The sequence below is a fragment of the Etheostoma cragini genome, chromosome 15 (assembly GCF_013103735.1).
Source record: "Etheostoma cragini isolate CJK2018 chromosome 15, CSU_Ecrag_1.0, whole genome shotgun sequence".
Taxonomy (NCBI): domain Eukaryota; kingdom Metazoa; phylum Chordata; class Actinopteri; order Perciformes; family Percidae; genus Etheostoma; species Etheostoma cragini.
Genome location: NC_048421.1, coordinates 6,399,325 through 6,413,192, shown reverse-complemented (window position 1 = coordinate 6,413,192; position 13,868 = coordinate 6,399,325). Strand labels below are relative to the sequence as shown.

The 13,868-nt window shown below is 38.8% G+C and overlaps 1 protein-coding gene across 1 annotated transcript in view; it reads left to right on the top strand.

Moving 5' to 3' along the window:
• Positions 1-13,377, top strand: part of xpo6 (exportin 6) — a 16,924-nt gene extending 3,547 nt beyond the window's left edge. Inside the window, exons 5-24 of the mRNA XM_034893573.1 lie at positions 1,366-1,525; positions 2,066-2,143; positions 2,252-2,783; positions 3,507-3,633; positions 3,756-3,865; positions 4,016-4,124; positions 4,272-4,364; positions 6,269-6,338; positions 6,430-6,589; positions 6,833-6,925; positions 8,891-9,035; positions 9,218-9,367; positions 9,521-9,710; positions 9,824-9,979; positions 10,327-10,441; positions 10,599-10,770; positions 11,008-11,169; positions 11,383-11,481; positions 11,924-12,154; positions 12,766-13,377. Of these exons, the coding sequence (XP_034749464.1) occupies positions 1,366-1,525; positions 2,066-2,143; positions 2,252-2,783; positions 3,507-3,633; positions 3,756-3,865; positions 4,016-4,124; positions 4,272-4,364; positions 6,269-6,338; positions 6,430-6,589; positions 6,833-6,925; positions 8,891-9,035; positions 9,218-9,367; positions 9,521-9,710; positions 9,824-9,979; positions 10,327-10,441; positions 10,599-10,770; positions 11,008-11,169; positions 11,383-11,481; positions 11,924-12,154; positions 12,766-12,867 (3,054 nt within the window). The 3' untranslated portion in view covers positions 12,868-13,377. The remainder of the gene's footprint in view (positions 1-1,365; positions 1,526-2,065; positions 2,144-2,251; positions 2,784-3,506; positions 3,634-3,755; positions 3,866-4,015; positions 4,125-4,271; positions 4,365-6,268; positions 6,339-6,429; positions 6,590-6,832; positions 6,926-8,890; positions 9,036-9,217; positions 9,368-9,520; positions 9,711-9,823; positions 9,980-10,326; positions 10,442-10,598; positions 10,771-11,007; positions 11,170-11,382; positions 11,482-11,923; positions 12,155-12,765) is intronic.
• The last annotated feature ends 491 nt before the right edge of the window (positions 13,378-13,868 follow it).

Genomic DNA, 13,868 nt, shown 5'->3' with positions numbered 1-13,868 from the left:
GTATAATGGGCCGAGGCGAGCCGAGGCGGGCCGAGGCGAGCCGAGGCAAGCTGTTACCAGCAGTGGAAAAACGCCAAATGATAACCTCTCCAGATCAAGGCGGCTGTAGTTTTAAGAGCCAGGCGCCTCAATTGCTTTCAACTGACTGCAAGACCCGGGGCATGATGGGAAATGCCTGGCTCTCAGCTGATCAAACAGTTGTTCAAGATTGACCCAACACTACTACGTCTTATGGAAACCTTTCATTATTTTTGAAATAGAGATATTGTAATTGCTTATTTGTTAACAGCATACATGTTATGTGTCTAATAATGACACTTCGTAGACTAAATTTGTTCAGATTACAGATCGTCTACAAAAATAAAGTGGACCTGCGGCTAAAAGTTGACACCAACTCAACATTTGTAGAAGTAGTGTGTTGCAAAGTAAATTTGAGCGTGCACAACGAGGTTCACCTAGCTTTCCTTAACAAGTTTAAGGAGAATGCCAAGCCCCCCTCCCCCTAAACCAAAGCTAAACCCTGGTGACGTTACAGGGCATGGACATGGGTACAGGGCCAGGCAGCATGACTGAGACAACTGTAGGACAGAAAACACTACATGAGTGCTTTCACCAGCGACTTGATAGTTGCTGGTTAGTACGTACACAGAAACCCCACAAGCGGGAAAAGGTGTGGGTTAATATGTGTATTGATACTGGAATGTCTACACAATTGTGTAAGTCGATTTGACTTCAAAACATTCACCACTTCACTTGAACCAAAGATCAAAACACCTGTTTTTGTATGTTTTCTTTAGTCCGTCTATTTAGGTTTTTTTCCTGGCATGCATCACTTATACATTTGCCCTAATGGCAACGTCTTGTGTAGACTGTTTACATATTTGTGACCATATCGACATTTATGTACCAATGTTATTGTTTAATACATTGTGAATTCACATTTCTAAAATTGTATGCTGTTAAGTTATTAGAACACAATACTTGTGTAATATTGGCCTTGACAAATAACCAATATTACTAAAACTAAGCATTTTCAAAAAATAAAATAAGCTAGCAAACCTACTTTTAAAACTTAACAGAATTTGAAGAAAAAGTCAAAATAAGATTAAAAAAAAAACTTATAAAAAATGCAAAACTATAATAACCTTGGCCTGAAGCATCCTAAGAGTAGAATTGCTGCTGGTAGGACATGTGTAGTGTATACATAGATACAAAGTAATGTTGAAGTTACTAAGTAAAGTAAAAGTAGTTAACACATTTTTGCATTCAAACACACCTCTCCCCTTTTGTGGTCTGTGTGCAAAATGCAGTACTTTTTCTTTTATTAATAGAGCTTTTGTTTGTCAATCTGTTTTTGAACTGTAGTTGATCCAGTCCCCAGCTCTGGCTCCATTGGGCTTGATGATGTTAAAAACCACATCAGAGGAACTTGCTTGTCCTCGAGAAGACCTAAGTGTCGCCAGGAAAGATGAGCTGCGTAAACTGCTGCTGGAGCAGGTACCGACAGTGCTTGGACTGTTGACAGGTGACAACAACCTTTTAATACTTTGTGCACCTTGATTTCTGAATGTAAATACATTTCCTATTTGTGTCACAGTTCAATTTCCATTTGCTGGTAGGTTAATTGTTAAGTATAGAAACATAAGAACATGTTGGGCAAAGAGAATATTCTCTTGCTGTTTATTCTATAGCACAATATAGTCATGGTGCTGAACTAATGGTTAATGCATACACATGGGTGTATATAACAGCAACTGCTGAAGTCTGCGGAGTCAGAAAACCGTGCTATCTCTATGCAAAGTTAGTGTTTTGTGTTGCATTTCAGGAATGTCTAAAATCCATCCAATTTTTTAGACTGAGCTACATCTGCAGAATTGCAGTTTGAATTGGATATAAAAACACCTATGTTACAACCAGCTTATGAGGTTAAATCTGACTTGTAAAATTCAGTTTCCATGTGGTTTTTAAAGCCCAAATGGGACTTAAGATAACATCTGCTCAAAATTTGAACCCTTACCTTCAGTTTATGTAGATAATTAGGTTATTGTCACTTCTTGTTTTGCAGATATTCTGGAGACTTATTGGGACAAGCACAGTGTCATAGCCTCCACCCCGCCTCCCTCACCCACTTCAGGGGAAAGTGGTGAGTGAATTGACCTTTAATTACACCTTTAACAAGTAGTTGTTGCTTGTGTGTATTTCAGTTTGTTCTTGTGTGTTAACAAGATTGTTTTTTTGTTTCTTCAATCAGTGGAATTGCTAGGCAGTTTGTTTCAGGACAGCCAGTACTCAAAGCTGCTTTGCCAGCCCATGGCAGCATTGGACAATGAGAGTCAGCAGCTCTGTTGTCTTGTTTTGGAGTGTTTGGCTCACCTGTTCAGCTGGATCCCTCTGTCTACAAGCATCACACCCACCCTGCTGGCATCTATTTTCCATTTTGCACGTTTTGGTTGTGATCTTCGGACAAAGGCCAAGACAGGGTGCTTCATTTCCTCAAACTCCTCCTCTTCTAATGGTCAGCTTAATCCTGGGATACTGCTACCAACATCGAATGGAGGAGGGCGAAATGGACAACAGAGTGAGGGCAACAAGGTGGATCGTGCCCGGCTTGGTGTACTTGCCATGACCTGTGTCAACGAGCTTGTGTCAAAAAACTGTGTGCCAATGGATTTTGAGGAGTACCTGCTGCGCATGTTCCAGCAGACCTTCTTTCTCCTGCAGAAGCTGACACGAGAGAATAACGCCCATACTGTCAAGAGTCGCCTACAGGAACTTGATGAGAGGTTTGGCTCAGTCTATTCGTTGACACCAATATTTGTGCATATGTCTGTGTTTGCAGACTAGAGCATATACTACCATTACAACTTCACCATGAGATATGCAGTTGGTCATATTTATTTTTCTTGTACTCCAAGCTAATTTGCAGTTAGAAGTTGCAATGTGGTTTTTCTTAGAATCTCTCAAATGCCTTTTGTTTTCATCACTGCTGTTCTCTATACAGCCATGTACCTCAGCTCAGTCACATGATCATATTCTTTCTACCTATGTTTTAAAACTGCACCATTATAAGTAACTTTAAAACTTGTAACTTTTAAACACTGTTGGTCTATTTTTCATTTGACTTGACACTAGCTTGAATGATCTTATATCTCTTTGGTCCCGTTAGAATTTATACATATATGTTGCCGTCCCACACATGTCATTTGACTTAATTTCATCACCTCTTTTTGGGGGTTCATTATCAATCAAGTTTGATATTTTATGAGTGGTCTTGTATGTGCAGATAGATACACAACTCGCATTGTCACTATCCAATGTCAAGATGGATACTAGGGCTGAGAAACATTCTTTGACAATGTGGGTCCCCAGTCTTGGATTAAGAAATCATTATTATTATTATTATTATTATTATTATTGACAAGCATTGACTATATAAGATAACTTACAAGATATACACAATGTTTGTGCTGTTTTGTTTGGTTAATGTTTTCTCCTTCATCTTGCAGTTACTTGGAAAAGTTCACAGATTTTCTGCGCCTGTTTGTCAGTGTCCACTTGAGGCGGATTGAGTCCAGTCCTCAGTTTCCAATAGTAGAGTTTCTTGGCCTGCTTTTCAAGTTCACCTTCAACCAGGTAATGAGAATTGTGTCAAGCAATCATATGCATATGCAGCACATGATTTGAATTCTACAGGTTTCCTTCAAAGTATGAGTACTGACTGATCACAAAACCTGTTTGTCGTTGGTTTTAAACAGCCTACCCATGAAGGTTACTTTGCCTGTTTGGATATATGGAGTGTCTTTTTGGATTTTCTAACCACCAAAATCAAAAGCAGACTTGCTGACAGAGAAAGTGTTCTAAATAGGTAAGTTGCTCAAAAATGTACCTTTTTACACTTGAATGAATGCAACCTTATAAAAACACAGGCAATCAATTGTATAAAATGCCTGATGTCATTCATTTGTTGTTTCTTTTGTTTTAAATGTGCCTAACATATTTTTGTATGGTTGAATAGGTACAAAGATGCCTTAGTTCTTCTACTAAGGGAAGTTCTGAATCGCATACAGTTCAGATACAATCAGGCCCAGTTAGAAGAGCTGGATGATGAGACTCTGGATGATGATGTAAGAACAATTTACCCCAATTTCACAGCCTGTCAGTTTAACCTTTTTACCTAAAACTGTAAAGTTTATTATATTATTTGCATAACACCACACATTACAAAGGCCTACTTCAAAGTCTGAATATTCTCCTTCATTTGGTAACTGTAGCAACAGACGGAGTGGCAAAGGTACCTGCGTCAGAGTCTGGAGGTGGTAGCCAAGGTGATGGAGCTGCTCCCATCCCATGCATTCTCTACTTTGGTAAGAGATCATAGTTGATGTTACCTTGACATTTTGTAAGGTTTTAATGCATCTCTAAGTGGACTTTGATATTACCATTTGAAAATTCCAGCTGGTGCAAGTCAGTTTCAAGAGTAGATTTTCTTCAATACCGATGCAAGTGTTCCAAAAAAAACACACTCACGAGAGATTTGTGGTGGTGCGCCACACAATCAACACCAGCCGCCGTACATTGCGTATTCATTTCTTTGTTATCCGTGTTTAAAACACGCATTTGTTCAGCTGGATTTCCTTTCCCTGCTCTCTTCTGTCTCTCTGTCACTTCACTGACACACACACACAGACCGTCTCCTTTGTGCACAAAGGGTCTGTCTCCATGAACAGTGTTTTCAACTTAGTGACTTTGTTGCTAGATTTAGCAACTTTTCAGACCCCCTTAGTGTCTTTTTTCCCAAAAGCAACAAACGACAAAACTGGGGACTTTCTTAGAAAAGACAGTGGCTTTCTGTAAAAAAAAGTCGCCCGTGTTGTCCAGCGAGCATGCAATATATTTCTCTCCTGTGGCCACCAAAACAGTCACCTCTGTCTGAATGTGTTTTGTGAGGAGCAGCCCCTCCCCTCCTCTTGTGCGTAGGCAAGCAAGTAGAAAGGGGAGAAGGGACAGGGTGCTGGTGAAGGTAGGATAGACAGGACTCAACAGGGGGAAGACCCAGCTGAGCTGACCGGCCCCTGGGCAAGCCAGCCTTCTTTGAGAATTCTTTATTGATCTTTTTCCCTCCCTTTTGTAGAATTTCTTGTTTGACTTTACAGATGGGCTACCTAAAGTAATAATTATATTATAAAATAAATTCCTGTATTGAATTTATTTTGCTAAAGATTTTGATTTCTTTCTATCTAGAACCTTAAAACTAAACATTTGTGCATTTAAGTAATACTAACTCACGAAGATTATACTAGACCAGTTGGCCTTGATTGGCTGCCATGTGTGCGTTCAAATTGTGCATCAGGTCACCCCAAACATATTCATCATTCATTCACCATAGTCAATAGTTTAACCACTTATCAAGATTATTGTAAAGTATGTTATATTAAACTGCAAGTACCCATAACAGTGATACTTAATAATTCATGCTATCTTTCTAGTTAATGTTTATGTACAAGGTGAAGGTCAAATTTCAGTTAAAATGTTTTTAACCAATAGTAAAATTTTTAACATTGCTTTTTAGTCAGTTTAAATGATTTCTTACATCTGAATATAACATTAACAGTGCTGCGGCAGAATGGGAATGACATTTTACAGAAATTATATTCACATTTCACATATGAGAGTCATGTGTTTGACTTTTGTTTTAACAAGAGACAGTTCAGATGCCCTATCATAGCACTAATACCTTGCAACATTTTATAAGAATGTAACACAATCAAAACCTCTTTTTTTAGATCTTAGTTGAGGTAACCGTTTGTCTTTTGGTAATAAAGTTAGTCTTGGTTTAGTTTTAAACAAATCCAACGAGAACACAAATCAGGCATATTGCAATGTTTATTTAACTGCTGTATCAATTGAATGCATGCAATCATACTTCCATTTATATCTCAATTGTTCATAAAAACTGAAATTTATTTCTCAGATATATATATATATATATATATATATATATATAAAAATTGGTTTCTGTTTTGAACTAGTTCTTCCAAAAGATTGTCTTGGGTTCAGAGGTTATGATACTGCATTCTTCTTCTTCTTGTTTGTCTTTTGATTGTGCATGTTGCGTGTTTGTATGTATATAGTATACATTAAAAAGAAAATTTAAAATATTCAAAGGAAACTAAATCATTTTCACATGGCTATAGATGTTACATATAAGGAAATATATAGTGATATGTCACAGTTAGTGACGACCTCCTTATTCCTTTTTTCTCTCCAGTTTCCAGTCCTCCAAGATAATTTGGACGTATACCTGGGTTTGCAGCAGTTTATTGTCACGAATGGCACAAGTATGTTTTTTCAGCTACAATCATGTTGAGTGATGCTAATTCAATATACAGTAACATGTTGTGATGACCTATCATGGTGTCCTTTTTTCAGATCGGAGGCTTAATATCTCTGCAGAGAATGATTGCCGTCGACTTCACTGTTCTCTCAGGGACCTTAGCTCTCTACTTCAAGCTGTCGGACGCTTGGCTGAGCATTTCATTGGGGAAGTTTTTGCTGCACGTTTCAATGACGCCCTGGTAGTGGTGGAGAGGTCAGTGCTCTATATTTTTATGTTTCTAATAGTTTACTGAATCCCAACTCGCTCTTAAGTCGGTTGGTTTCTCTTTTGGTGCTCTAATTAAATAGTTTAGTGTTAAAATGTGTTCAGTGTTTTTCAGATGATACTATGTGGTGTGCACTTAGTAATAATAAATTGTGGTGGTTGATTTTCTGTTGACTGTTGCTCCATTTAGAGAGCAAAATATCACTAACCATGTTAACTTTATTTTTAAAGGTTGGTTGAAGTGACTTGTTACGGCTCTCAGACCAGCCTTTATGACCTGGAGACTGCTGTGCCTTCTGTGCTCAAGCCAGACCTCATTGACGTGTGAGTATCACATGTTTAAAGCAAAACTCAACCCTAACATGGGCGTCAAACTATTTGTTTATGAGCACAATTGTTTGTAAAAGTCTGTTACATCTCAGTTAACAAGACTACATTGTTCTGTTATCAAATGCTTTTGGCGGGGTCCCTTGCAAAATAATAAGGGAACAGAGTGTGTGAGCAGTGTTGGTGTGATTACACTTAACCACCGTGTTTTCCAAGCATCAGCAATGCTGTTGGCATTGGTATAGTGACCTCTTCTTTATAGCTTAGTTATGTCATCTTCATACCTATCAGACCTACTAGTTTAAATAATGAAGCTCCAGAACAGTTTTATTTCTAGAATTGACTTGACCTAACTGACTCCAGATAAATCTTTGATTCATTTTAACTAGGGCTGCGCAATGTTTTGTTTCATTGTCTACATCGCGATGTGCGCATGCGCCATAGTCACATTTGCAGGACGTTGCTATGTTCACACTAAAACTTTTTTGCTTGATAGAAAAGTAAACTTTTAACATTTTACATGATCACCTGCCTACCCTTTGCCTTTTAAGACACGTAGCCATGGGGGCAACATGTGTATGTGATGTAACGTTAGTATGACCAGGATTGTTATGGGAAGAGAGGCTCTCTGTATGTAGAAAAGGACTGTAAGCGGCAGCTGACGCGGTGATGCACAGGCTTTTTGATGGGTAGTGAAGCTACAGTAGTCAATAGGCCTTTCCCATTTCCCAGTTTGTGCATCCTTGCTTCCTCTTCTCAATTCCCCTCCTCACGTCTTAGGATATTTGTGTCAAGGAAGCGCCCCAAGAAGAGGAGTCGAGGCAACAGCCATTTGACATAAACGAGACATATCTGCCTCCAAGCCGTCATTAAAAATAATGTCTTCAAGTATTTTGATGTATTGAAACTGATCCATCCAGTATGCAATAAATAAGCCCAACACCACAATATGAGAAACATCCCACAAACTGTCTGTGGCCCCTAGACCCAAAAAGAAGATTTTGCTCTCATCAGTCTACAGAATGTTGTGCCATTTCTCCTTTGGCCAGTTAATGTGTCCTTTTGCAAATTTCAACCTATTCAGTACATGTCTTTTTTTCAACAATGGGACTTTGTAGGGGTTCTAGCTGATAGCTTAGTTTTACATAGACTTCTTTTGATTGTAACAGTACTCACAGGTAACTTTAAGTCTTCTTTGATTTTCCTGGAGTTGATCATTGGTTGAGCCTTTGCCATTTTGGCTATTCTTTGATCTATTCGAATGGTAGTTGACTGTTTTTTCCCCACATCGTTCATGCTTTGGATGCCATTTCAAAGCATTTGAAATCATTTTGGCTTAGCATCCTATCATTTTCTGCACTTCCTTATTATTTTCCCCTCTCCAATCAACTTTTTAATCAAAGTCCACTGTTTCTCAGAGCAATGTCTGGATTGACCCAATTTGCTGAGTATTTCAGTGTGAAATGCAGTATGACCAGCATGGAAAGCATTTATTTCCTTTCTTCCTTAAATATGGGCCATAATTGGCACTTGTTTTTTCACAGAATTAACTACCTCACTAATTGAACACAACACTATTATTTTGAACACGCCCCTTTCAATTACAGATTCAATTACACAGAATGAGCAACATGCATGTCATGATTGTTGGGTCTGTTGGTTTTCTATGACTCTACAACACCTTAATGGTAAATTATTTGCCATTTAGAAATATCACTTCTACAAAAAAAATATGATTTATGAGGTTAGTGATGTTGGACTGCTATTATTTTGAACACAACTGTATTGCAGTATTTCAGTTTTCCAATAGTGTGCAGGGCTAAATTTAAAGTTATGCTTGGGTGCAGATTACAAGTAAAACACAGTAAATTAGGTTCTTCTTTATACGCTGTATAAAGAAGAAGCAAGTATGTTTTATTGAGTTTGTGTGTGTGTGTGTGTGTGTGTTTGTTTGTTTTACAGACATGCACAGGCCCTTGCTGCTTTGCAAGCCTACTCTCATTGGCTTGCACAGTTCTACAGTGAGGTCCACAGTCAAAACCAGAGCCAGTTCGTGAACCTCATCACATCGACAATAGATGCCAGTAGCCCACTCATCACAGCGAAGGTACCTTGCCTTATACGCATGCGTAAATATGATTTATTCAGCAAAATACAAGCAAGTAGTTTTCTAAAACCCAGGAAGAAAGATGTTTAAGGTTGGGTGGAGATAGTGAAAAGAGAAACGGAATGGAGAGTGTGGTCAACAAATGGTTCTCCTTTCAACACTTTTTCTGTCTTTATTTCCAGGTACCTGAGAAGTTGCTGCTCTCAGCATGTCATCTGATGGTTTCCATCACCTCTACAGTGAGGCCTGTGTTCTTGGTCACTCTGCCAGCTGTTAGGAACATCTTTAACCTCATTACTGCAGAAAATCAGACCCGCAGACTTCCCCAAGAGGTACAGGTTTTTGTTTTGCATATAATATGTTAAGAGTTGTTTATTTAATGGATCTATTCAGTTATGAAAAGTACCAAAGTATGTGTACCTTTATATAACTTCCATGGTTTGTAAGATGGATGATTGGAAACTTTTTTTTTTTTATGCATACAGGCTCACATGTTGGTGTGTAGGGCTTTGTCCAACATGCTGCTACTGCCGTGGCCAAATTTACCAGAGAGTGAGCAGCAGTGGCAAACCCGCTCCAGCAACCATGCAAGCCTACTGGCAGCACTCGCTCGTGAATATAAGGGAATAAGAGGGACAGTAAACATTACTCCACGGCAACCCGATCTGAATAACAGTCAGTATTTCTTTCTTTGTTTTGTTACGGTTGGTCTGTTTTTTTTTTTACTGCTAGCCGTTTTCACATGTTTTTAATCTTTATTTTGCTGTAATTGTGTTTTTCTACTCCAGTGAAAGCGGTGATACAGCAGACCCTGCCTGTGCTTAGAGACGTAGTGGACAGCATTTCTGGGGAATCCACCAAATCACGTCAGATCTGTTACCAGAGTCTTCAGGAATCTGTCCAAGTGTCCCTCAGCCTTTTCCCGGTGTTTATTCAGCAGCCAGGTCTGTGTCTCTCTCATCCACAGAAAGGATTTTGAGAAGAGTAACACACAGATAGCAGAAGGGAAGGGGCATGTCAGGGATTTCAGGCTATATTCCGGCAATGTACTTCATTGCACCAGACTACTTTACTATAGACCAGGCTTTCATCATTATTATTTTTTTTTAACGTGTATGTCAACACTTACTTAAATTTTAAATCCTGTTTATGTAAAAGAAAATATTAGGATGTAACTTTAAGAGTTCTATGTCTCAAGTTCAGTACAAAATCATTCTCTGTTCAGATAAAAAAAAAAAAAAAAACTTTGTCACAAAGTCTAGCTTTGTTAATTGTCCCTTCTCTTTCACAGATGTGACAGACGAGATGTTGGCCTTCTTCTTGACGCTGTTTCAGGCGTTGCGTGTCCAGATGGGTGTTGCCTTTACAGGACAGATCATTCACACTTTCCTCAGCATGTTCACCAGGTAAAACAATAACACTAGGAACTTTTACTAGTTGTAGTCCCAGTAGTATGACACCCTGTCAAGATGGATAAATGTTCAAATGGCATGGGGCATACGCTGAAAATACTGGTATTGCTTTGAAAACTAATTCATGTAATGTCACTTTTATGTGCTCCAGGGAACAGCTGGCAGTCAGTATTTTGCAAGAGGGCAGTGCAGGGTGTAGAGTGGTACAGAAGTTCCTGAAAATCCTGCAGGTGGTGGTGCAAGAGCCTGGTCAAGCTTTCAAGCCCTTCCTACCCAGCATCCTCTCTCTGTGCATGGAGCAGGTTTACCCAGTTGTGGCAGAGGTCAGTTGGTGTTGAACGGTCTTGTGTTGATATTTATTCTGGACTTTGATTTTGTTTGCTTCTGCATTGATAAGAATGCTAGCACCTAAACTTTCCGTGCGGAAATCCTATGGAAATCATACAAAATGTACCTACAGTTAAATATGAACAATGTGGAAAACCAATATTACAAAAATAATGTAATTATTATTTGGTCTGTGGAGTCAAGACACTCTTGTCTTCTCTTGTCTTTGATAGAGGTCTTCCCCAGATGTCAAGGCTGAGATGTTTGAGTTGCTATACCAAATACTTCACCAAAACTGGAGGTACTTCTTTAAAACGTCAGTCTTAACAAGTGTTCAAAGAGGAGCTGCTGAAGATACCATGGAAAATGAGGCCCAGTTCACAGCTGCTATGCAGGTATGTTTATGCACGTGGCTGAAGTCACATCATCATCATCGTCATCATCATCATACATTTTTAATATAAGAAGAAAATCTAGGATTTTTTTTTTTTTTAAGCTTTCATATACAATGGATTTGATTAGCTAATTTTGCTACAGATAATGGACACAGTTATTGTTAAATCTATCTCCACTTGATTTCCTGACTAGTGCTGAAATGTTTTTTCCAGGCTTTTGGACAGTCTTTCTTGCAGCCTGACATCCACATCTTCAAGCAGAATATCTTCTATTTGGAGTTACTTAACAGCAAGCACAAGTTGTATCACAGAGTAAGTTGAGCTTGTATGTCAATATCATTGTTTTTAGAGGCAGAGCATGACATGGAGTGGAGTTGTTCACTCACTATCCAATACTGAATTTCATTCTGCAGATTGTCATCAAGGGTCAATTTTTCATTATCAGATGTCCTTTGTTATGAGGTCTTACATTTACTTTACATTTGTAACCAGTAAAACTTGTTTGATTTAAAAAATGTCTCCTTTTATTTTATTTTGACCAGTGCATCTCGTTTTGAAAAATGTAATCTAGTTAATATCAGAAGGATAGAGAACACATATTGGCACTCAAATTTTATTATATTCTCAAATGTCCTTGTACACTTGTAATTAAGACATGTGTCCCCTCATTCACACTTTGATTGGAAGCTTCATTGAGGACTTATAACCAATGTATAGACTCCATTGTCATAATTTTGTTTTTATTGTGCTTTAGAAGCTTTTCCGGACCTCGATGCTCTTCCACTTCATCAACGTTCTGCTGCAAGTCCTTCTCCACAAAAGTCACGATCTTCTTCAGGAGGAAATCACCCTTGCTATTTACAATATGGCCTGTGTGGACTTTGATGCCTTCTACTCTGCATTTATGCCAGAGTTCCTCAATGGCTGCCAGGGTGTGGACACCAGCCAACGAGCTGTTCTCGCACGCAACTTCAAACTTGAACGGGTATGCATGACATTATTATTATTTTTATTTTTTTAATTGGCCATTATTTACTGAGAGATCGGGAAATGCCTAATATTGGCCGCCCAACATTTTGGTCGGGCTCTATTCCACACATTGTCCTGTGACTCCATGACTGTCCCGGGACAGACACTGTCCTTTGACTCCAAGACACTGTCCTTTGACTCCCAGACACTGTCCTGTAACTCCATGACTGTCCGTGTCACTGTACTGTGACAATGTACAGGACAGTTTCTGACTGTCCTGGGACAACCATGGAGTCACAGGACAGTGTCTGGGAGTCACAGGACAGTGTACCAGACACTGCTAACAGGACAGTACATGTTTTGCTGCCACTGCTTCTTGCTTCAAAGCTAACACATGCATTGACCTGCGAACTTATTCTCCACCTAATGGGCAACCATGGCAATGTATTTTGCAGGCTGTTGGCAGGTATGTTGCATTAGACAGAGTTAACTGTTACATATATGATGTGGCAAGGCGGCTTTGATTTCTCCACCAACATGGTGTATGGAAATAAAACAAATCAAGACTACACTGGTATTTAAAAGTTTAGCTATTTGATTACTGTTTAACTTTTTTCTTTTTTTAAGGACTTGCCTTCGTTCACTCAAAGCGTGCAGAGGCTGGTGAATGACCTTCGCTACTACAGACTGTGTAATAGTAGCTTGCCGACTGGCACCATCAAGCTATAGCACAACTGCTGAAACCACTCCACACATCAAGGACTGCCTGTGCTGACCACTTTGCCCAACTCTCCTACTCCAATCAAGCTTTGCTACGTCTATTCAAAATAATAGGAAGGAACAACACGCATTGTATTGTTGAGTAATTGGAGTTTGAGGATGCTGCTGATGTTTCTTTTTGATCTCTACTGTAGAAGGTTGGCGCATTATTTTTTTTAAAGCAGTGCCCACCTAATGTGTTGCCAATGATGATTTGGCAAAAAATTAAAACCCGGTCTGCAGTTGGCTTTTGCCCAGACCTGGAGCAGTCTGAGCCAGGCCTTCTTTCCCGTACGTCCACAACAAAGCTGGACTGGGACTGAGCACTTTCAACTCATTTTGAGTTTTTAAAATATCTGCTTTTATTCATTTTGCCTTTAATTTTTCATCTCCAAAGGAGACAGACTCAACTTAAGATCTTTCATATCATTCCATTCTTAAACAGAAAACCTGCTTGATTAATAAAGTGATTTTTTTTTTTTTAGTAAAACTCACTCTTGCAGTGTTGTCACAGTATTGTTTGTAAGAATAATGGTTGTATTGAGAGATTCATAGAGTTGTCTGTATGTTTACACTGTTTTGCTTGACATTTGTCAATGGCATCTTTTTAAAATTTCTTTTAACTTAAATACATCTACTTAACTGCTGAATAATTGCTTAGGCCTTGAATTGTTTAAGAACACATACACAAGTAATCACAATTGTTGGTCTTACAGAGCCAATGAATAATGTAGGGCCAATTTTTATTTAAAAAAATTTAGTTTAAGATGCTTTTTGGAACATTTTAGGCCTTTATTTCCACAGGACAGATGAAGACATTAAAGGTGGGGGAATGACATGCAGCAAAAGGCTGCAGGGTGGGCGTTGAGGAGTGAATCTCTCTCTCTCTCTCTCTTTCTCTCTTCTCTCTCTCTCCTCTGCTCCTCTTTTTTTCAGCATAAAAAGAATAATTATACAACTTAACAGTTGGG